Consider the following 25,069-nt stretch of genomic DNA (forward strand, 5'->3'; position numbering starts at 1 on the left):
CAATCTCTGAAACAGCTTTTTATTAAACAGCAAAGCAGAACTGCAACACAATTTAAATGTATGTAAATTAGGTCACAAAAGGGATGCAAAATGTTTGCAATGTGACTATTATATATTCATACAGCTAAAGTCATTCATCAATTTTTACACCAATACATAAGATTATTCCATGATTAAAAGTAGCCCAAGTCTAAGAACCATAAGCTATATTAGTGGATCCTTTTCCTATTACAACATTTTAACATTACTTCTGATAATGATTCCCTTACCGAATGGAATCTACAAACTAAACTTTTAAAAATTGTTAAAGGATGACTAAAACTGTAAACCAAGTAGTAGAACTTACAGAAAATTCTGGGAGAACAAGTGAGAGAAAATACTGAACAAGATTATCAATTAGTGTACATGTAAAACTCTCCCATTTTATTCATGAAACTGATAGTAATATACTCTTAGGGAATTTTGCAAAAGTTGATCTTCCAAGTAAAAATAAACCTTGAGACCAAACTCCTTGTAACTATTCTCTTCCAGATGTGGCTTACATACATAAGGGTAGTCAAATTTAATCCACTTTCACATATATTTCCCAGAAGATCTACTTTGTGCCAGAGAAAATACAAACCTGGAGTGAAAACACTGAGTTGGTTACTACTGTTTACCAAGTACTTTTCCACCCTATTTCTATTTTTCTTCAAGATTTTCTATTTAAACACACACACAACCAGAATTCATATCTATCCAGATACCAAGTGGGTTATTTTGTGAAAAATAAATTTTTAACAACAAATTTTCCCAAGTTGACAATTTACTTTCAAAAAAAAAATCTTCATTTTTATAGCCTCCATCTGTTTTCAATTGATTTGAGAGAAACAAGCAATCCTATCTTAATACTAAATGTCACAAATGACAAGCCCTAGCTGAGAACATATCTCATTTTGGTTAAGTTTCAAACAATTAAAATTCAGGTTACTCTCAGAGATTATTTTTAACCATTAAAATTCTTTTACAAACGTGAAACCAATTTTTTCATTGGGGAAGGGAACTAGTAAGGAAGAAGCAAATGGAGAAGAGGCACAAAATGGTGGACAGGGTACATAAAGCTGTGCATTCAGTACATGATTTTGGTCACTTTGTCACAACATGGTGGTTATTTTCTTGTGTATCTAACTAAGCCTATAATAAAAGACATTGCTAAACCTACAAATCAAAACAAATTCAATAAAACATTCATCTTTAAGTTTCATAAATATATGCAATTCTAATTATAAAGTCTCTACAATACATTTTGCACATTTTCATAGACTAACATAATACACAAACTCTTAGAAGTCTCCTGTTATTCTGTTAATTTTGCCTATATCTGACATTATCTTCATAAATATTCAATGAAGCCACAAACAAAGGTACTGTAACTTTTGGAATCTATCCAAGTTTTAAAGAAAAAAAGATCAGCAGCAATTCCATAAAACGGGTGGGTATCAATCCCTTACTTTCTTTTGCTTTTTGTGTCAGTTGTTTGAAAAACACTAGAAGCTGACATGAGGTTTTCTATATATTGTCCAAGAACTTGGTTTTCTGATTTTAGCTTCAAATTTTCTTCTTTAACTGCATCTACTCTTGCAGAGAGATCTATATAAAAAATAAAAATGCCATTATCTATAAAATCATGGCAATGATTCCATATTACAAATGTTTAATATTCCATTCTTAAAAGAGACAGCACAATCCTTAAAGTTTAAGGATTCAGATTATTTTAGAGAATATGGTAAACAAAGTAAACAATGCAAATCAGTAGACAATAATTCCTAAAAAGAGATTTCAAAGTAGACTATATGTTATTCTTTGTAAAAAAAAAAAAAAAAAAAAATTATGTTGAGTTAATTTTTAAAACAGTTAATTATTTTAAAAAAACAGATTTTGTAAAACAAATTCTGGTTTATGTCTTATCAACATAAAACCATAATGTCTTTACTAGAAATGTTTAAGAAATATAGTAGGTTAACATAACTGAATTCAGACACATAGAGGCAGTTGGTTTCCAAACACTTGATACTTTTGTATGTTAACATTAGCAAAAAATTCAAAAGATGAAGTTCTTGATGATCATATAAAAAATTATCTCCATTTACTCATTTAACCAATATATCATTTAATCAATAGGAGCCAGGCACTGTTCTAGAAGAGTAAACAAAACAGGTGCATGTGTGTGTTAAGGGAGTACAAGTGTCAGTCAAGAGCAAACATTAAATAAGTAAATATATAGTAAGTCATGTAGTGAGGAGCTGGTATGGAGAGAAAGCAGGAGGGGTAACAGTCACAAAAAGCAGAAGGGAAGCTGCTCTTTTCTGGGTTACCTATTTTGATAAAAGGAATTTGACCAGAGACTTGAAGTGAGAGAATAAGCCATATAGATATAAAACTAAGGGAAGAAGATTGAAGCAGAGGAGCACAGCAACGGCAAAGACCCTGAGTAGAAGCATGCTTGGCATGCTGAAAGAACGGCAAGAAGGTCAGAGTCTGAGGTGGAATATATGAGGCAGAGAGTATGGCCTGACTCTGAAAGGTAGTCACAGATGATTATTAACTCTGTAAGATGGTAAGCCATTGGAGGATTCTGAATGACATGATCTGCTCACTCTGGTGCCAAAAACACAACCTCTTAATTTCATTAAAGACCAAAAGATGTTTCAGTGGTAGTATTAATCTTATGCAAAATATTTAGAAAATGAAAAAAATTTAATTCTCCTTAATCTCCAATGCTAATACATTGTTTTTACTTTAAAACAGTCTGTATTAAAGTGAACTTAGTAACACACTGCAGGGACTTAAAAGGGGGACATATACTAAATAGCATTATGTTAGACATAAAAAGGGAAGCATAAGAACATTATTTGACTTTCTTATTGAAGCATATTTGTTCTTTAAAACTATCAGCCAAAGCTACAGGCAGAAACAGAAACAAAAAAATATATAGTGAAATGGACTTTGAAGTTTATACTTTTAAAATTATACACTTGAAAAACAAAATTTAGCAACATAAATGCTTATAATTTCAATTAACTGGATGTCATTCAAGGAAACTACAAAATGCAAGCTAACCTTCCAGTGTATGTTGGAGTTCCAACACTTGATTAATAAGTCGTGTTTTTTCCTCCAGTTCCACCTGATTTTCAACATCAACTGCTGTAATATAAAGGTTCAAATTTACTATTAATTAACATTAGGTACCATTTATGTAGTGTAGCACTTAAAAATCTGCAAAATGTTCTGTAAGCATTCTTATTGGACTTATACAAGAGCCCTGTGAAGTAAAAAGTTATTTCCCCAAATTCCAGATGAGGACACAGAGGTAAAGATAAAATTGACTTCTCAATCTTTCACAGTTAAGGAATGGAAGCTGCCTTCCATTTAGATCCTTTCTACAACTAGACAGGATATAGGTAAATTAGCCAAGATCCAAGCCTTCTAAATATTGTTTCTCTGCTCTTTCCACTGATTAATAAAGCAAAAGCATCCACAAAACCAGAACATACAAACAAGAAAATAAGAACATACCATCCATGTCAGCATTCATCATCTTGGGTAACAAACTTTTGCGCCTTGGATACAAAATCCTTGATGAATGGTCTAAATAAGAAAAAATTAGAAATATAGACACAGCAGTAAAATATGTCCCTTTTTCAAAAGAAGATGATTTTGTCAAATATGACCCAGCAGGACCCTTTATTATATGCTTTAATATTTCTAAGAATAAAATAAATATCTAGTGGGCAAATAAGCAAAGGATACAAATAGTTTACAAAGAGAAGTATTAAGTAAACAGAAAATGTTCAGCTTCTTGGTAATCAAAAAATATATACAATTAAATACCACTGTATATTTATTAAATTATTCTTTTAGGTAAGATAATGATCAATACTAGCAAAGAATGATGAAAAATACACAAATATGGACAAAAGTTTTAAATATGTAATCTTTTTGGAAAACAGTATAATAAAAAACAAAATTCATAAAAACATTTAAATCTTTTTTACTAAGTATTGTAGTCTTAGAAATTTAACCGAAGGACAATTACAAAAAAGGAGAAAGTTATAGACATAAAAATCTTCGCTTCAATCTTATTTACAGCCCAGTAAATCAGAAACAACATAACTGTCCATTCAGAGTCTGGTAAAACTACCTTGTAATTTCTAACAGAGTGGCTACTAAAATAATTGTGATGACTATAACAACATGGAAGGATGGTCATAAAATTGTATTCACTGATGTAAATTATGTAAAGTGTACATAAATACGGATAAAGAGAACACAGCAAAATGGAAAAAGCTCTGATATATAGATGATGGTAGGGATAAAGATAAAGCTCTTGAAAATATTCTTTATTAAAGTATTATTTTACATATATTGCTTAACTTTGTATATATAAAATTCAAAAGAAAAATACTAGACATCTGAAACACTAATATGGAATAAATGAATAACTGTCCATTGTCACATCCTGGTTATAGTTGAGTCAAAACAGGCTAAGCTGGAGGTAAATAAATAAATGAATATTAACATTTCATTATTTTGATAAAAGGCTTCAAAATATTAAAGCACAAAATTCCTATGAAACATGTTCTGCTCCACTGCTATCATTTTAAATTCAATGTGCTCAAAATTTATTAAATAATGCTTCCAGACATACTGAAAACAGATGTTAACTAATCTGATCTACTACACTGAAGCAACCTAGACCTGTCTTGTCAGTGTTGTTACTCTTTCAACAAGAATTTACTGAACACCTACTCTAACCAAAGCATTGTTATGCTTCCATATTTTAGACAGCAGATACCAGACCTATTAAACAAGGATGTCTATATACTGGAACTAGAATCACAACCAAGAGACAACATTATATTATATACTTCCTCACAGCTTCATTTACACTTCAGATACTAGCATGAACATGGAAATAAAATGTCCAATGTACATGTATATAAACTCAAGTAAGACATCATTCATTAGTCAAAAAAAAGACAGATATTAAATATCCCTTAAATAGCATTATTAATACATTAATTTCCATGTGAGCTGAATTTAAGTCACACTAGTTTTGAGCTCAGGGCCTCCTGAAGCATATATAACTCACATATCTCTTCACCTTGGGAGCCACAAGAACTATTTTTCAAGTTGCATATAACTCATGCACAGAAAACAATAAAAAATAACAAATTTTTCATTAAATTGTAAAGGATCATTTTGTTTTCAAAGTTTTTATTCTATTTTCCTAATAAAACACCATGGCCCCAAGGAAAAAAATTTTTTTTCTAGTGTGGTAGTCAATGTGTTAGAGAATAAGTACAAATCGTATACAATTAACTTAATAATGTTTAATAAACCTACTCCAAGTCTTCAAGCACCATTCCACTTATCTAAGCAGCACTTAAAGTTAATTCTCGGATTCTCTGCACTTCAGAGAAAGTATGTATCAGTACATCTAAGATAAATCCAGATGTACTAATATATACTAAAAAGTTTTTGGTAATCTATAACTAATTCTAAATTTTTCTTTAAGTTATTCAACCTACTCTAGTATTTGAAGACCATATTTCAAAAATTATTTCTCTTCATTCAGTCAACATGTCTATAACTAAAGAGGAAGAATGTCAACACTGAAAACCTGATTTGACATTTCCCTGACAGGAAAGCAAGCTTCTGATAAGGTGCCAGTCGCCATCAGTTTTCATACCATTACAACCACTGATCCGGCTAAAAGATGAATAGAGGCAACAGCCAAAAGCAAAAGTAAATGATTTTGGGAATGAATAGTCAGCAACAGTAAACTGTAATTTGCTTACTGCCCTTGGATGATTTTTTTAAAAGTACTTCAAATTTCTAATACCGAATGTTTTTAAGAATACGGCTAAAACAGAATTTTCATGATAGCTGAGAAGAGTTGTAAGATACACAAGTCAAAGCCACAGATAATCACAAAATCAATACATCTGATTCTGAAATCGATATAGTGCAGAGAAGGGGTATTTATTTTTCTTTTGCTTATATTTTGGTCTAATATTAAAATTAAACCAAAAAGTCTTCTACAAAAGCATAAGTGTTCCAAACAGACCAATGTAATAGGTAAAGAAAACGCCATCAGTTACTGAAATTTTGACCATATGTAACACAAATAACAAAAATCTATGCATGGCTTATTAACAGTTTAACTTCATTTGAAAAAGTGAAAGAAAATAGAAAGCAGAAAAAGCAGGGTGAAGGGGGCTTATTCAAGGAAAAATTACTCTTGTATTCAAGGTTGAGACAGAGGCAGGAGCACAAAGGTAGTGCCACAAAAACAGTGCTATAGGACATATCACACAACCTGAGAGTCAATCCACATTACTGTTTATGTAAGATTGCACTTCAAGGGTTGTACAGTGCAAAACGTGCCCAACTATATGTGGCATCCCTGTCCAAAAGGGCTCTTTAATAAAGTGGACTAGAATATTACCTGCTGCCTCTCCACAATAACAAAAAAGTGCAATTTTCTTCTATTGTAATGTGTTTAAATAAACTGGCCTCAAAATGCTACTGTTGTATATACTCAAAGGCTTACAGTAGATTTAGAGTAATAAACTGATTTATGTTACATATGGGACCAAAAGGTTTATGAGTTCTTTATGTCAAAGTATTTTAGCCATGGATTTTATTTTCTTTCAAAATAGGATCAATTCTCAAACTGTATAATGTTTACATTAACACAGTACTATGTCATAATAGATATTTCATACAAGATTGAGTTTTTCAACTATAAAATCCTTACATAAAACCTACAGTTGCTATAACATCAATCCAATTCCATGGCAAATGTGCTCTTAAGAGTTCATTTTCAACTCCATCTGTTACTATACATAAATGCAAATCTGACAAAAAGAGAGAGAATCTAGACTAAAGTTTCTCAAGAGTAGGAAGACTGAAATGAATTTGGGGTGCTGAGGCTGCTTTGCTGATCCTAAATCTGCCTTAGCCCCAAAATAAGTATGGTTATCTGAGATTCTTCAGCTCTGACCTATCCCTAGGTCAGACTTTTTAAAGCTTTTCTCAACAACCACAGTGAATTCTGCTGCCTAACTGCATCTAGCCTTGGTTAGTGGAAAAGAATCTTCAATTATTTTTGATAATTTAAGTCCAGGAGGTAGAAAGTATAGAGAGAATAAAGACCAGGAAGTGTGGCAAGCATTAGGACAAGATCCATTTAATTAAAACATCTTTTCCATGCCCACACATCTGTGACCAAAGACTATCATCTCACCAAATATACCTGTACCTTCTTTTGGAGTACCTGATAGTACCACAATATCCCTCTTCTCAAGAGACAGTTTAGCACAGAGATTAAGAACATGGAGTCCGATTATCTGGATTCAAATCCTAGCACTACAATTTTATAAGCTCTAGAACTTTGGGCAAGGTTAACATCTCAGCCTTAGTTTCCTCATCTGTAAAATAGGGATAACAACAGTATGTACCTCATGGGTTTGTTGTGAGAACTTAATGGGTTGATACATACAGTGCACTTGCAACAGTACCCAGTACATAGTAGGTATTCAATAAATGTTAGCTATTATATTTTTTACCTTTTAGCTCTAATTCAGGCCACAAAAAGAATTTTAGAAAAGCCATCTAGTCTAGCTGCCTCATTTTACAAATAAAGAAATCAAGGCCAAAGATGAGAATGGCTTACTGAAGACCACAAAATTAGTTACCAACAAAGCCTAGACTACAGCAAAGGTCCAAGGGATTTGCTACCATTCCAGCACAGCTATACCCACATCTGAGACTTGACATTTTGAGACTTTTTTCTAATATCCGTCCAATCTCAACCACCCAACTTTTCGGTATCTAAAATTGATTTCATCATGTCATCCACTTACTAGCAAACCAGTAAGACTGATAAAATAATGTCTTTGCGCTTTAATGGGCTAAATGCTTAACAAAAATTATTTCATCAAATCAACAGAAGGAAAACACAATTTACAGATGTGGACACTAAATCTCAGAAAGGCTATGAATATTGCTTCAGGTTTCATGGCCAATGTCTGTACCAAGAATTTGAACCCAGGTCTAACTTCATAGGTGATGGAAGAAACTTTAATATGGACCTAATCTAAGTTTGCCAAACATTTTGCAACCCCGGATGTTCAACTCTTTTCATATTTTTGCTAAGCAACTGATAAGCTTCATTCCCTTCAGGCTGCATCAACTTCAGTATGGTTTGTTTGTTCAGATCTGTTCAAGTTCTGCTTTGGTTTGTTCTGGTTAAGTAAATCCAGTTTCAAATTTCACAAGATAAAGGAATTGTCTGGCCAAATGAGCACTTAAACAGAAGCTAGAACCTCAGAGAATGGCTAGCTACATTAAGTTTAATCAATGAGGGGGTACAGGCGCCAGAATACATCTTCGGGAACACCTGCAATAGCATCTGTCCCTAATACTGTTACATAATACTCCGAGATTGATAGGTTGTATAACAGAAGTCCTGCCCTTCAAGAATGCATCCTTTTATTCCTTTCCAAACCTTACTTGTCAAAACTTGTTCAGTAGGGGTCTTGGGAGAAATCGATGAAGAAACAAACCTAGATGGTGCTTTCAGCTCCTGGAAAGACATTCCATCCCTATTATACCGTTCACCAACCTCCCTCTTCACTTCAGCGTCCCCTCTCCCACCACCTAGGCTATTGCAGAGCAGCCACAGGCGAGTGCAGGCGTGCCGGGTCCCACCCCACCAAAACGCCCCTCCCGCAGTGCAATTCCACAGCAGGGGGCTGGAAAGGGGCCTCCGACCCATGGGCAAGAGCGGCGGGGAGAAAGCCGCAGGATATCTATGTCAGGGACCGCGGGCGGCCCCTCTCCAAAAGAACCTCTGGGCCTGATAACGGAAAGATGAGAAAAAGAGGTTGCGCAGGGGTTCTGCAGGGAGCCAGGCCTCAGCCGCCCATCAGATGCCCAGGCCCGAGACCGTTCTACCCCGGCCCCCGTGCGCCTGGCCGCGTCCAGCCCGCCCCGCCCTCCAGGCCCTGGCGGTACCGAGGCCGCAACTCCAGTGGCCTGGGGCCAGGCCCTCCGCTGCCCAGGACGGCCCTCACCTTTCTTTAAGAGGCGCCCAGAAGGGGAGGGATCGGGAGGATACCTCAGGCCGGGACACTTAGACCAACTGACACCGGCAGCTCCGCCCTCTCCGCCCATAGAACGTGCGCCGTGAGAGTCCCGCCTCGTCCCGCCCCGTCGCCCGCCAATCACGACTCCAGAGTGCACGCCTGCGCATTAGCTGCCCGCCGCCCCAATCATCCTCTGTCAAAGCACCGTGATCCACCTTTGCCATAACAAAAGGGCATTGACACCCAATCAGGCCTGAGGACGCTGTGGGCGGGTCCAGGGAGAGCAAGAGCCAATGGCAGTGTGGAAGCGAAGCGCTTGAAAGCCGGTCGTAGGGAAGCCTCTTGTCTGTCTCTTAAGGAATCTGAAAATTGGGAGTCAGAAGTCCGGTGTGGACAATCGGGATGACCAAATGCTGGGTGAGGAAGAAACTATTCAAATTCAAGAAAAAAGCGTTTGCAGACAGAACATAAAAAGAAAACCAGTGCGATACCGTGGTTCCTGAATTCTACAAGCAGACTTTTTCATATATTTATTTCCAAAATCGGAAAGCTTATAAAGTACTGCCGGTGGAATGTTCCTCCCCATACACACACACACACCCGAACTATTGTTAAATCTATAGTGTGCCTGACCATTTGATATTTTAGAATTGAGAAAATATCTTCATACTGTGTTTCCCTGAAGATAAGACAGGGTCTTATATTTATTTTTCCTCAAGAAGACACCCTAGGGCTTATTTTCAGGGGATATGTTATTTTTTTTAAGTACGGTAGAACAATCTACATTTATTCAAATATAGTTAAGTCGTCTTCTTCTGGAACATCATCATAACTCTCCAAACCCCAAATTCCATCCTGAATTTCTTGGGACTCTATTTCCTTTAGTACCATTGTCCCCAATCTCTCATGTTGAGCAATAGAGCTTTCATAGGGCAGATAAGAAGGGCTGCTGGTCTTCTTTACCGCTCCACCACTAAATGCATGTGTTGTGGAGATACCCACACCCTTCACTAGGTCTTATTTTCAGGGTAGGGCTTATATTGCGCAAATGCTTAGAAATCCTGCTAGGGGTTATTTTATGAGTAGGTCTTATTTTCAGGGAAACACGGCAGTACTTAGGTATAGCCCTTTCACGCATCTTATCCCATTTGATTCTCTCAACAACCTATAGAAAGAAACAAGCATAGAAGTCAATACATTTCTTGTTCAAGGTCTTACCTGCGGTACGAAATGCTATGTTGCGAGACTCTGAGGTGTAATGGGATGTCTGTGACAGTGTTGGTAGTAATCTAGAACTTGGCACAAAGCAGCATCCTGCTTATTTTTAGTATTTATTGAGTGCAGGGTAGACATCCAAGGAATATGTTATAGTTTTAGCTTTGGCACAAGCTCCTGAGCTGTGGAGAAGAGCCTCCCTGTTTCCTGACTTTTGACTTCTGACACAGTTTACTGACATGTAGCTTTAATCCTCTTAAGGGATATATTTAAAAATCTTTTGTTTGAGAATTATACATTTGGCTGAGACTACAATACCTAATTTGAGAAAATTTACTAGAGTGCAATGTAGGAGCTAAATAAATGAAAAAAGAAAATGCAACAGAAATCTAATGGGAGTACCAAAAAGAGAGACTTTGAATGCATGCAGGCAGTATTCAAAAAGTAATAACTAAGAATTTTCCAAGATTGTGGAATGTTTGAATCTTCAGATGCAAGCAGTACTTATTCTCAAGCATGATTAATATAAAGAATTCCATGCAATGGTGAAACTGCAGAACACCCAAGACCAAGAGAAACTATTAAGAGGAACTTTTTTTTTTTTTGCTAAAATAGTTTTTTGAAATTTTTTAATAGTGGTGAAATATACATTACATAAAACTTACCATTTTAACCAATTTTTACTTCAGTAGTATTCAGTACATTCACATTGTTGTTCAATCTCCAGAACTCTATCTTCCCAAACTGAAGCTCTGTATCCATTAAACAACCCCCCATTTCCTACTCCTCCAAATCCTTGGCAACTTCCATTGTACTATCTGTTTCTATGAGTTTGACTACTCTAAGAACCTAATAAGTGAAATCATACAGAACTTGTTCTTTTGTGACTGGCTTTTATTTAACAGAATGTCCTCAAAGTTCATACATGTTGTAGCATATTGCAGAATTTCCTTTTTAGGGGTGAAAAATATTCCATTATGTGTATATAGCATATTTTATCTTTTCATACATTAATGGATGTTTAGGTTGTTTCCACCTTTGGGCTATTGGGAATAATGCTACTATGAACATGGGTGTGCAAATATTTCCTTGAGACCCTGTTTCCAACTCTTTTGGACATATACTCGGAAGTGGAAGTGCTAGATCATGTGGTAATTCATTTTAAAGCAACTTTTAAAAGAGCAGCTTTGATGCAAGAATTGACAAAAAGAAATGAGAAAGGAAGATACCTAGAAGTTGGTATATGATAAAGATGTCTTGTAAAGTCGTGGGAAAGAAATTTTTCACAACAGGTTTGCCACTAGAACACAGGTGCTGTGAAAATCACCCATAAAAGCTGAAATGGGGAAGGAAAAGACTCACATTAACATCGTCGTCATCAGACACATAGATTCAGGCAAGTCCACACTACTGGCCATCTGATCTACAAATGTGATGGGACCAACAAAAGAACCATCGAAAAATTTGAGAAGGAGGCCACTGAGATGGGAAAGGGCTCCTTCCAGTATGCCTGAATCTTGGATAAACTGAAAGCTGAGCATGACCATGGTATCACCATTGATATCTCCCTGTGGAAATTTGAGACCAGCAAATATTATGTGACTATTATTGATTCCCCAGGACACAAACACTTTATCAAAAACATGATTGCAGGCACATCTCAGGCTGACTGTGCTGTCCTGATTGTCACTGCGGTTGTTGGTGAATTTGAAGCTGATATTTCAAAGAATGGGCAGAGCCCTGAGCATGCCGTACTGGCTTACACACTAGGTGTGAAACAACTAATTTTTGGTGTTAACAAAATGGATTCCATTGAGTAGCCCTACAGCCAGAAGAGATATGAGGAAATCATTAAAGAAGTCAGCACTTACATTAAGAAAGTTGGCTACAACCCTGACACAGTAGCATTTGTGCCAATTTCTGGTTGGAATGGTGACAACATGTTGGAGCCAAGTGGTAATATAACATGCTTTGGTTCAAGGGACGGGAAGTCACCTGTAAAGATGGCAATGCTGGTGGAGCCACACTGCTTGAAGCTCTGGATTACATCCTGCCACCAAATCATCCAACTGACAAACCATTGCATCTGCCTCTCCAGGATGTCTACCAAATTGGTGGTATTGGTACTATCCTTATGGGCCAAATGGAGACTGGTGTTCTCAAACCCGACATGGTGGTGACCTTTGCTCCAGTCAATGTTATAACTGAAGTAGTCGGTTGAAATGTACCATGAAGCTTTGAGCAAAGCTCTTCCAAGGGACAATGGGGGCTTCAACATCAAGAATGTGTCTGTCAAAGATGTTCATTGTGGCAGTGTTGCTGGTGACAGCAAAAATGACCCACCAATGGAAGCAGCTGGCTTCACTGCTCAGGTGACTATCCTGAAACATCCAGGCCAAATTAGCACTGGCTATGCTACTGTACTGGAATGTCATGCAGCTCACATTGCCTGAAAGTTTGCTGAGCTGAAGGAAAAGCTTGATCACCACTCTGGAAAGAAACTGGAGGATGGCCCTAAATTCTTGAAGTCTGGTGATGCTGCCATCATTAATATCATTCCTGGCAAGCCCATTTGTGTTGAGAGCTTCTCTGACTATCCTCCTCTGGGTCATTTTGCTGTTCATGATATGAGACAGACAGTTGCTGTGGGTGTCATCAAAGTAGTGGACAAGAAGGCTGCTGGAGCTGGCAAGGTCACCAAATCTGCCCAGAAACCTGAGAAGGCTAAATGAATATTATCCCTAATACCTGCCATCCCACTCTTAATCAGTGGTGGAAAAATGGTCTCAGAACTGTTTGTTTCAATTGGTTATTTAAGTTTAATAGCAGAAGACTTGTTAATAATAACAATGCATTGTAAAACCTTCAGAAGGAAAGGAGAATGTTTTGTGGACCATATTTGCTTCTTTTTGTGTGGCAGTTTTAAGTAATTAATCTTTAAAATCAGTACTTTTTAATGGAAACAACTTGACCAAAAATCTGTTACAGAATTTTGAGACCCACTAAAACAAAGTTTAATGAGAAACCTGTGTCTTCTTTTGGTCAACACCAAAAATTTTATAGAAATCCTTAGGTAAAAGACTTCATAACCTATTTCTGGTGATGAATGTGCTGCTGAAATATAGAAAATGATTCTTGAGTTAATGTATCTTTTTCCAGGTTAGAAATAAAGGGGTCCCCTCCCCCCACCTATTGCTAAGGAGGAGGAACCTTGAAGTAGCTAATGAAAAGCTATGGGAGGTCTCTGGTCGCAACACTTGATTAGGATAGAAATGTGGCATGCTTTTGTTCACCTGTAATTTTAGAGAGGCCAAAACCTGTAACATTGAATGTCATGTGCTACATATATAAAACTTTGTAGTTAATATTGAACAAACTTATTGGAATCTCAAAAAAAAAAAAGTTGTGGGAAAGAACTATTATTCAGTACTGTTGGGAGTGTAAATTAGTATAATCATTAATTCGCTATAGAAAACACAAATTACAGTGGTTCTAGTTAAATTAGCTATTCACATAAAAAATATGAAATCAGATCCTGATCTCACAACACAAAACTCAATTTCAAATGAAGTAATGGCCTACATCTGAAAATGAAAACTCTAAACTTTTACAAGAAAAATAGACATCTTTATGATATCACCATAGGGAAAAATTTGTTAAACAAAACCAAACATCACCAGTCATTAAGGAAAGATTTAAAAATGTCAATTATCTTAAAATTTGATAAACAGAAGATAAGCCATCTCTAGTTAAAACAAGCCACAGGCTGGGAGGGTAGAGTAAAACTCTGAAAATATGAGGAATTCTGATAAATTAGTAAGAAAAAGACAACTCAACATAAATATATGCAAATAACATAAATAGGCAACTCATAGAAGAGGAAAACTGAAAGGCTAGAAAGATTTTTTTGAACTTACCTTCAGGAAAATTTGCATTAAAACAAGATAAAAAGGATCAATTCATCAAGAAGATGAAAAATCTTAACAACAGTGTTACAAAATAGCAATGAAGCAAAAATTGCTAGAACTGAATGATTAACTAACCCGCAACTGTAGTTGGACAGTTCATCACTCCCTGCTCTAGTTTGAAAACCAGGATACAGAAAATCAGAAAGGATACAGAACACAGGTCCCAAAGTTGTTTGTACATTAGTATCACCTGGGACTCTTAATGACTTCAGTGAACAGGCCAAATAGCAGAATAATTAAATCACAATCTCAAGGAGTGGACACAGGCGTTAGCATTTTTGGAAGCTACAAAGGTGATTTCAACAAAGGACTGGCAAATTTCCGAACTATTGAAATAGAAGACCTCAACAATCCTATCAACCAACTTGACCCAACAGACATTTATAGAACATTCCACCCAAAATTAAATTAAAAACTCTAAGCAGATTTATCCAGAAAACAAAAGAGAGAAGACACCAAAATTTACCAGTATTGAGAATCAAAGCAAACCCTAGCTATTGTGGTAGAAATCAGATTAATGGTTGTATGGGGTTGAAGATAAGAGGAGGGCTGACTCAAAGGGCATAAGGGAACTTTCTGGGTAATAGAAATGTCCTATAATATCTTGATTGATTGGGGTGGTAGTTACACAGTGTACATGATCGTCAAGTCATCTTCTGTAAATTAAAATGTATATATTTGATTTTAATTTTTCCTCAATAAAATTGAATTTTTTATAAAAATGATAAGACTAGCCAAGATTTCTTTAGGGTCTACAGTGTGCTAGGTATGCTACATGTGTTATTTTACTTAGTCCTCAAATAATCGAATCAGCTAGATATCATCATTTCATTTAACAGATGAAGAAATAGCAGGGCATGGTGACTCGTGCCTGTAGTCCCAGCTACTCAGGAGGCTGAGGCAAGAGGATTGCTTGAGCCCAGGAGTTTGAGGTTGTTGTGAGCTAGGCTGATGCCACGGCACTCACTCTAGCCTGGGCAACAAAGCGAGACTCTGTCTCAAAATAAATAAATAAATAAAATTAAATTAAATTAAAATTAAAAAATAAAAAGAATCAAAACTCAAAGAACATCCTCCAGCATTGAGAGGACACAAATGTTTAAATTATCTGAAAATGATTTTAAGCAACTATTATAAAAATACTTGAAGCAATCATGAAAAATGCTAAAATGGAAATTCTAACTGTAAGTATGAGCAAAATAAATAGAATATATAAACAAAAACCAAATGGAAATGTTAGCACTGAAAAACAAATTAATAAAATTATTTAATTAAATTCTTTATTTTTAATCAAATTTCAAATTCTCTGCAAAGGCTCAATGGCAGGATGGAGATGAAAAATGAAAGAGTGAATTTGGTAATCTATAGAAATTATCCAACCTGAACAACAGAGAGAAAAATTATTCAAAAAAAAAATGAACAAAATCTCAGGAACCTAAGAGACCAGGAAAAAAGACCTAACATTTGTGTCATCAAAATCCCAGAAGGAAAGGAAAAATAGTACTGTACTGAAAAATATTTGAAGGAACAATAGCTTTCCAAGTTTGGCATAAGACAATTTTGTAGGGGGAGAGGTTGAGGCCCCTAGGGAGAGGGGTATAATTTTAAAAGATAATTGGGAAACAGTGATCTAGACACTGAATATCAATATCCCTAATATTACAAAGAGAGACACAGTCATACATCATATACTTTATAATGGAAAAAGAATACACCACCACCTATGAAATGATCTTGTAAAAAAAAAAATGCAACCTGATTTGACCTAGCCCATAAATTAGCAATTTAACAAGAAATACAGAAGACAAATAAATATGTCAAATCTACCAATTGGATAAAATTGGCAAAATTTGGCTATGGAAAACACTAGCGGACAAAAACAAACAAAAAGCAAAGCGCTTTTCTTTAATAAATTTCACTGGAGAAAAAACAATGGACAGAAAACCTATAGATTAAGAGACACTTAAAATGCACATATTTTAAAACAGAAAAACCTATGGTTTATTTTGGACGTACTTTTGGATAATAAAACTATCTTAAAAATGTGATGAAATGATTGCCATAAAGTAGGATATGGTTATTTTAGAGCATTCACCTTTTCGATATTCTAGAATCAAATGTGTTTGCTAGATAATTGACACTTTAAAAGAAGTCTTTAGAAACTCTAAAAAAGATAAATTACAAAAAGATAACCATAAGATTAGAGAGCAATTAATCATTCACAACATATTTCAAATTTGATAAACAGTGTTGATGATAATTAAAATGTGCCATTAAATGAATAGGAAAAATTGTGAAATGACAAAAGGTGCAAATAAGAATAGTACACCAAAGTGGATATAAAAAGGGAGCTGACATTTTGGGAAACTAGTCATGAATTGAACATTCATTAAACTACACATTTATTTTTTACAGTTTCCACTTTTTAAGATAAATGGCTTAAAAAATTACTTAGCCATAAAAAATTACCTTCTTCTGAATAAGGAAAAGATATAAGTAGAAATACAAACCACTGAAATTGCATAGAAATATTTGATTATAAGATGAACATTCATGTGATCTGGAATATGTGAATATTGATATTATAGTTCATCTAAATAAAAACAAATTTTTCTTCATAGAGAATGGAGGAAGTCCAAAATGAAAACTGTTATAAGGCCATTTATTATGTGGGGAAGAAATGATAAATAATAAAATAAAGAACTTCCAAGATCATTTTGATGTTCCAGTCTGACACACTCTCATCGTGCATATAAAAACTTCTATCTTGTGTTAATTAATTAGAGGGCTCTAAACATACTGTGGATATTTTAAGGTAAAATATGCTAAATGGAGGCATTTTGATAAATTTCAAGTGTATCCAGGTGTGTTGTCTGATACTTTAAGCTCATTAATTTGCAGAACATTTCATCTTATTCCTAAATAAGAACTTGCATTTCCTTATTTATTTATTTTTTTTCCCGTGAAAGGTTATTGAATTGGAGGATAAGTGCTGTCCTGAATTTGTGAGTGAAGAATATATCCTACTTGTTGAAACTGGATTTCAAAACTACACTTAATAGTATATTACAGTCTAGTATACTATACTCAACAGTATACCGTACTGCTGTTTGGTAAACTGAGTTATTCATGTATACTTTCTCAAGATCATAATTTCCTGATAATAACTAATAATGGGCTTTGACGATGTTCTACTAGGGTTCTCTTTCATAGTGTTGACCATCCTGTCCAGAGAGTACTTTGCAAAATGAGCCTTAAAGGTCCTTATGACCCCCGATCTAGAGGCTGACTTAGAGATGTTGTGTTTGGGGGCAAGTAGGCCGCTTCAACGTCTTCAGTACTGACCTCCTGGGGTTCTGGGTTGCCAGGGGAATTGTCCAATATCAAAAAGGTTTAAAAGGCAGTCCCTTACTGCCAAGGCACTTCCTGATTTCAAGGACAAACGTCAAGGTGGTGGGGGGGAACCTGTGGCCTTGGGGCCACATGTGGCTTTCTGGATCCTCGAGTGCAGACTTTTGACTGCATTCAAATTTACAGCACAAATGCTTTTATTAAAAAGGGTGCGGCAGGGAAAGATGAAGATTTTATTGCTTCCTCTGGTGCTTAACAAAGAACAATTTTGAAAATCAGAAGGCCACAGGTTCCCCATCCCTGAAAGGCTCAGGGGTTAGCAGCTTCATAGATAAGGACAGCCCTGATCGTAACCCTGACTGCATTTGCACAAAACAGCAGAGTTAGCCTAGCCCTTCCGGCCTTAAATCCTGGTGCTCACTTCTCTTCACTACTAATAAATGTCCCTTTTTTTTCTTTTTGCCAGGATAGGGCACTTTTGTCTGCACTAAAAACCTCTTCAGACAGATACTCTTTCTCTTCAATGATTTTCTTAATGGCATCTTAGAACTCGTCTGCTGCCTCTTGGTCAGTGGAAGATGCTTTTCCTGTTATCCTGACATTTAAAAAAAATGCCTCTGTCTAAAATTACCAAACCATCCTTTGCTGGCATTAAATTCTCCAGCTTTAGATCCTTTACCTTCCTTCAGCTTTAAGTTGTCATATAATAACTTCGCTTTTTCTCAAATCATATTAAAGTCTAGAGGTATGCCTTCTTACAGCAATCCCGCGCCCATTCAAAAGTTGCATTTTCAATATGACACAAAAAGGTATTTGGCAAAAAGTGAAAGGTTTTCAAACCTGCTGGAGTAGCTACAGCAATGACTTCATGATTTTCCTTTTCTTTTTTGACAAGGATTCTTAGGCTGGATTAGTTTATCTTGAAATGGCAGGGAACTGCAGCAGCAGACCTCAATCTGCAGTAAATATCAAGCAATTCAACTTTTTCTTATAATGTCATGACTTTTCTCTGCTTCTTGGCAGCATTTCCAGCACCATTAGTGGCACTTTGTGGGGGTCCCATGGTATTATTCATGGTTTATGGTATTTACACCCAACACAATGAAAAATATGTGAGAACTTAGAGAGATCACCTGTGACTGCAATATGTAATTTACTGGAGAGAACTGCTCGTGTGATGATTAGCGTCTCACAGCATTTTAAGCAGATACTCACAAAACTTGAACTCACTGCAATAGCAACAGGAGGTGGCTACAAAATTATCACAGTAGTCCAGAATGCATTACAGTTAATTTATGCAGTTATGATTTAATACTGCCATCTTGACAATTGTTTATATTTCTCTTAACCGCAAATGGCACCATATATGGTCTGTGTTTGTGTGCTTAGGTTTATATAAATTTTACCATTTTGATAATAGATTTATATATATTTTATGGTAGTAAATGATAAAATAGACTAGTATCTACATATATTTTATGCATCCATGACATACCTAACATTTTCTTAATTTTTTCAATAGTTCTAGGCTATAAGTGTTGTCTGAATTTTTTCAAATTGTCGAAATCTCCAAAAGGTTTTCCATTATATTTATTTTAAAAACTCCACGTGTAAGTGGACTTGTACAGTTCAAACTCACGTTGCTCAAAGGTCAACTGTACTTACAAGCCAACAATTACCTGTTTCACGAATGCTGGCAAAAGACGTGAGGTGCCTGGTTCAGAGACCAGGGAGTCTTTTGCTCACAGCTCACCAGCAGCATGAGCGTCATTCTGGTTTCCTTGTGTTTCCCCTGACCATCAAGTCCCATGTGGGTGAGGCAGAGGGCCCCAGTAGATTCCTGCATAGGCAGTAGGTGGTGATGCAGGAGAGGAACATTGAGCTTGGGAACTCTATTACTGTTATGGCCCATGGAAGCAGGCTTGCTCTTTAAACAGGGAGGCATTACCTCATCCCTTAAGGTTGCTCTCTGCAAAACACACCCGAATAAAGGCTGGGTCAGGTCCTTGTGCTCTTGGAATACCAGCAAGAACAGGAAGCGACACTCACAGCCTGTCACAGTTTGCCTCTCCCCAAAACCTCTAAATCGAAGAATCTTAAATTCTGCGACAAATTCCCATTTTTCTTCCTCCTTCTACATAAAATATCTTAAGGGAAAGACTACAAAATGTCTCAGAAAGTGTTGGTTGGATACATAAAGTTCAAAATGGAAGAGAACCAACTGGAGATTGAAGAAGCATCCATGGAAGGCAATGGCACATTAATAATATTGTTTTTAAAACAAATCAAGCAGTAATTTGTAGCTCTCCCCTTTGCCTTTCTTTTCCATTATTTGGCCAAACTCTGCAACAATCAGAAGTAAGAACAAGCCTGTCTCTAGTTTGTTTTAAAACAATTGGCTAAAATTAACAATTGCCAGGATCCTTAGTTAGCAGAGTAGCAAAGCAGATCAGGGTCCCCGGCATGAGGCAGAGGTCCGGCCAGGCTCCCTGTTACCTTCTGCAGTGAAGGCAGAAAACTAAAGAAAGCCTTACCACTAGGAGATCGCAATATCACCTGTGTTCTGCTCAGAAGCCACCTCAGCATCTGGTCTAAAGTCTGATGACAACTTGTTTAAGTCAGTTCACGTCCCCTTCAACCCATAGGAGAAACAGCTCCTCAAATTATGGATAGAGCCAGGAACTCTTTGCAACTCATCCTTGATGATAGAATTGCGAGTTCTGGAGTTTGAAGTAGGTTTTCTTCATGTACTACATGAGGCAAATCATAAGGAAATATCATGTAGCCTTTTCATTTTGGGACGCCAAGAATTGATATAGCCTTCAGAGGTACTCTGGAATCATCCTGCTCACTCACAGAAGTTCTTCACAGGAAATCTCTATGGATCTTTATGTTTCAGGCGTTAATCTCACTTGGAGCATTGTTTCTCCCATCCAAAGAGTTTTATGTTAAAATACATTTTATTTGATTTTTTTCTAACAAGCATTGTTGGCCACAGCTGAATTCAACATTTTAACATTTTCATGCAGGTATCTCTATGGTTCTGATCTAGACTTGATATAAAAGGCCTAGAGTGTACTTCTAGCGTCACTTCAGAAAAAAAGTCCCTGACCCTTGCTGTGCTGCAAGTGGGAAGACGAAATAAGAAAATCAGAGGGGAGCTGGCGTGGTGTAAGTAGTAGCTGAATCTGATTAGAAACCACCTATGCATGATCTCTTAAATTCCATGGGAGTAGCAACTGCATCTTCTCCACTAATGTAGCCCCATTGCCCAGCACAGCGCCTGAATGCATGTCCATAAATATGGGCTGAATGAATGAATGAATGTTCTGCTCCAGGTCCTCACTTTGTCTAGGACATAAAGAGCAGATATGTCTATGCTGCATTAGAGGATCACACTGGAGCTCCACAGTGTCTTTTCCCCTCAAAGCTCATATCACTTTCTATCAGATTGTCTCACCTCCCCTGATCACATCCCAGTGAGAGGGCAGAAAAGCCAAAGAAATAATTTTCCTTACTGTTCCAGTGGCGGTTCTTGACACTTACATTAAGCACATGTGGAACATCCCCCAGAGTGACAACTGATGTCACCTCATCATAACATATGTCTCTGACAACTGTCAGCAGATATTCATGGTAAACGAAAAAACATCGCAAGTGCCAGTGAGAGGCCATAGACTGGGAGCTATTAGTGATGAGCCTATTTATTCTCTTTGAGGTGGTATATTGGTGACCTCTAGTGGCAACATTGGTGCAAAGTAAGTTTTTATTTCACACACAAAAAAATCTGCTGCTGCTTTTTTTTTATTCTGAGACAGTCTGACTTTGTTGCCCAGGCTAGAGGGCTGTGGTGTCAGCCTAGCTCACAGCAACCTCAAACTCCTGGGCTCAAGCAATCCTTCTGCCTCAGCCTCCCGAGTAGCTGGGACTACAGGCATGCGCCACCATGCCCGGCTAATTTTTTCTATATACATTAGTTGGCCAATTAATTTCTTTCTATTTATAGTAGAGACGGGGTCTCGCTCTTGCTCAGGCTGGTTTTGAACTCCTGACCTCGAGCAATCCGCCCGCCTCAGCCTCCCAGAGTGCTAGCATTACAGGTGTGAGCCACCGCGCCCGGCCAAAATCTGCTTCTTTATTACTTCATACTTAATTTTTATCCTTCACTTAGTTACATTTTGTACTTGTGGAATGCTATTAATTATGCGTGGTGACTTTTATCTGTTCATATAGTACAATTTCGCCATTCCATGGACTCACAAAACTTTTGAGCTGAAAGAGCTCTCAAAGGGATTTATTAGTCTTAATTTCATCATGTGTGGAAAACGAGATCCAGAGAGGTAAAGTGACTTGCTTGAAGTCTCACCACAGGGCTGGGACCAAAAGTCTTCCGAGTCTGATTCCACTGTAGCAAACTGTCTACCAGGTAGTATGAGCCTACGCGGCTGAAGCCAACACTTGGTCTCGTTTCCAGTTCAATGCAGTAAACACTGTCCTAGCCCCACATCACTACTGTGTCTTGGGTGTGTGTGGAACAGAAAATGTCTGTTTAATTCACAAGTGTGCAGACAGAGGACAAAGCGTGCGAAGAATCGATCCTGAGGAGACTCGTCCACACCCGCATCAGTGTCCCGAGAACCCGCATCTTGAGCCCGAGTCAGTGTCATGTTATATGAGACTTTGGGGGGGATCTTGGGACAAGGCGAATGTATTTGTATCTGGAAGGCTGTAAATAATCTGTATGCGGAGGACCATCTGTGGTGATTTTTTTTTAACTGGTGGCAAATTCTTTGACATCCTCTCATGGACCTGCTCTCCTGTGTTTCTTCCCCTTGAATCTGAGCAGTCTTGGGGCTGCCTCTCCCCATGGAGCGTGATGGAAGTGATGCTATGTGACTTCTAAGGGTCGGTCATAAAACGCCACACAACCTGGTGGTCTTAGAACACTTGCTCTGGGGAAAACCAACCACCAAGAAGAAATACAACTTCCCCAGAGCCAATGTACTGAAGAGGCCATGTTCAGGTGCTCTGTTTATACCCCCGGCTTAGCCACCAGTCAACAGCCAGCTTCCATCATGGCTGTGTAAGTGAGCCATCTTGGATGTCCAGCTGGTCAGACTTCAGGGACAGCAGCTACTTGCGAGACACCCTAAGGGAGAACTGCTTACCTAAGTCCTTTCTGAATCACTGAGCCACAAAATAGCAAAATAAAATGGCTGTTCCTTTACAACACTAAGTTGTGGTGTATGTTGTTATGGGGCAATAATAATCAGAACAAAGTTTGTTAAAGAAATTTTTCCCATTCTATAAAAAATATTGAATGGAAAATACAAAATAATGGACACATCTGAAATACTAGTGGAATTTCAGTTAATCTTCAATTCATAAGCAATAATAAGAGCTTTAATAAATCAAGGAGCTCTTAGTCCAAATGAATAGAAATTCTACAGAATAGAAATGTAAGTTCTTCCTCCTTCTTAAAATGGAATCACCATTTTAAGAAGGCTGAGTCAATTTTATGCAGTTTTCCAAAGAGAAATTTCTGTTTAAGCATCTCAGTCTTTCTCAACAAGGTTTCCCCAAATGAACCACAGAACACAGAAAAAAAAATTTGAATGACTACTTTCTCGATTCCCCAAGAATGGTAAATAACTAGTACCTTTCTAGATGCAAGGAGAGAATTTAATTCACTGGATACAATGGATGCCTTAGGAAGGCTTAGTTACCTCTCAGAACCCAGGCTGAGAAGGGGTGGGTACACCCTAGGCTAACCCAGCCCTGCGGTAGTTGTCAACTGGAAACTAAAGTTCAGAGAGGTTAAATAACATGCCCAGTACTACCACCGCTAGCTGAGCCAAGATTTGATTCCAGGGACTTCAACTGTAGAACTTGGAAATTTAACCATTGCTCAGTGCTGCCTAAGGAAAAGGCGTACTCCGTAAATGAATGACAAACATGGCAAATAGCCTTAACAGCAACATCTGTATGTGAGCAGTTAACAGACCTAGCAGCAATGATTGTAACCCTTCAGCAATGTAAATTATACATGCATAAACTCATATTTATCTGAGCCAAAGACTTCCTTTCTTTAAAATAACAAAGCTAAAACTTTTCTAAAAATTATTCAACTCAGATTAGTCAGGTGTTGCTTTATCTCCAAACCCTGAAGCCATCAACACAATAGGGAGTGCTAGGAGTGTTAATCAGCAGTGGGACCAGAGGAGCAAGGAATGCAAAGGTCAGCCCCCGAGATCAGGATGAGAAAGGAGGAGGACCAGGAACACACAGAGATAAGGGAAGGGGAGGGGACAGAACATGGCAATGGAGAGGAGACACAAGCCACAGAGAGCAATTAAGAGAGGATAAAAGTCTTGCTAAAGACAAAGGGCAGAGTGGATAAAACATTGGTGGAGGTAATGATAAAAAAGAGAGAAAAATAGAAAACATGAGAAATAACAAGTTAAAGATGCTACTATTGGTCAACTTCTATTAGAATGATGAAAATAAGACCGACTGTGATGAAGTGCTTTTCTTACAACAATGTAGGAGGAAGGGTTAGGAAAAATAGAATAGCGAAATGGCAAAGACAGCTCTGCTCTGTGTCACTGTTTTGTCAAAGTGGGATTATCTGATATGTAGAAGGTCTGATACGTTAAGGTCATAATCCTCATGTGAGTCCTGGATTTGAGATCCATGCAAAAATACCAATGTCTGGTTTATAAACACTTTGTCTCCTGAAGGAAATTAAGGCGAACAACTTTGGCGAGTCCGGCCACATGACAGTGGGAACACGTGCTGTCTATACCCACTTCCATCCAGTAGCCATTAATTGCAGAAGGAGCAGCCTGAGACTCAAACCAGAGAGTCTAAATCAAGTGCCTGGCACATCGTAAGCTCTCATTAAATAATTGCTAAATGGATAAATTAATAAAAGAATATTCAACCTTTCCTTGTTGGTCACCCTTCCCTATCTCTGCTGAACATAAGCTTGTAGACTAATTTACAGGAGAAGAATGCAGTGAGTATAAGTGAGAATTCACATGATTCAGGGCAGTAGGAATATAATCCATGTATACTTGATTAAAATACCATATATAAGATCTTAAGATAATAAGTGGCTCTTCTTCTTGTCCTTCTCTAAAGATGCGCTGGGGGTTATAACACACAATACATTAGGATACCACGAGTCTATCCTGATATAAATAAATAAATAAGTAGTTTGATGTTAAATGGAATATTTAGATAGTCTCAAAATATCCCCCTCCAGAATACTTGCTAATTACTAAAGGAAAATGAGTAAGACACCACCACAATCAAGGGATCAAAGTTAACCTGACTAGTAAAAAGGAAAAGAGAAATTATTAATATGTGCCACCTGATAGGATGCAATGAAAAGAACAC

At 37.1% G+C, this 25,069-nt stretch overlaps 1 protein-coding gene and 1 pseudogene across 2 annotated transcripts in view; one reads left to right on the top strand and one right to left on the bottom strand.

Moving 5' to 3' along the window:
- Positions 1-25,069, bottom strand: part of SCOC (short coiled-coil protein) — a 37,338-nt gene continuing 12,269 nt past the window's right edge. Inside the window, exons 1-4 of one of the 2 annotated variants that reach the window (XM_012783836.2) lie at positions 9,123-9,307; positions 3,556-3,627; positions 3,100-3,183; positions 1-1,629 (exon numbers count right to left, since the gene is read on the bottom strand). In XM_012783836.2, the coding sequence (XP_012639290.1) occupies positions 1,487-1,629; positions 3,100-3,183; positions 3,556-3,627; positions 9,123-9,222 (399 nt within the window). In that variant the 5' untranslated portion in view covers positions 9,223-9,307 and the 3' untranslated portion in view covers positions 1-1,486. Of the gene's footprint in view, positions 1,630-3,099; positions 3,184-3,555; positions 3,628-9,122; positions 9,308-25,069 lie in introns of those variants that run through there. The other variant, XM_012783837.2, reaches the window with a different exon arrangement.
- On the top strand, positions 11,691-13,235 carry LOC105881879 (elongation factor 1-alpha 1 pseudogene; annotated as a pseudogene).

Source organism: Microcebus murinus, chromosome 15 (assembly GCF_040939455.1).
Source record: "Microcebus murinus isolate Inina chromosome 15, M.murinus_Inina_mat1.0, whole genome shotgun sequence".
NCBI classification, from domain to species: domain Eukaryota; kingdom Metazoa; phylum Chordata; class Mammalia; order Primates; family Cheirogaleidae; genus Microcebus; species Microcebus murinus.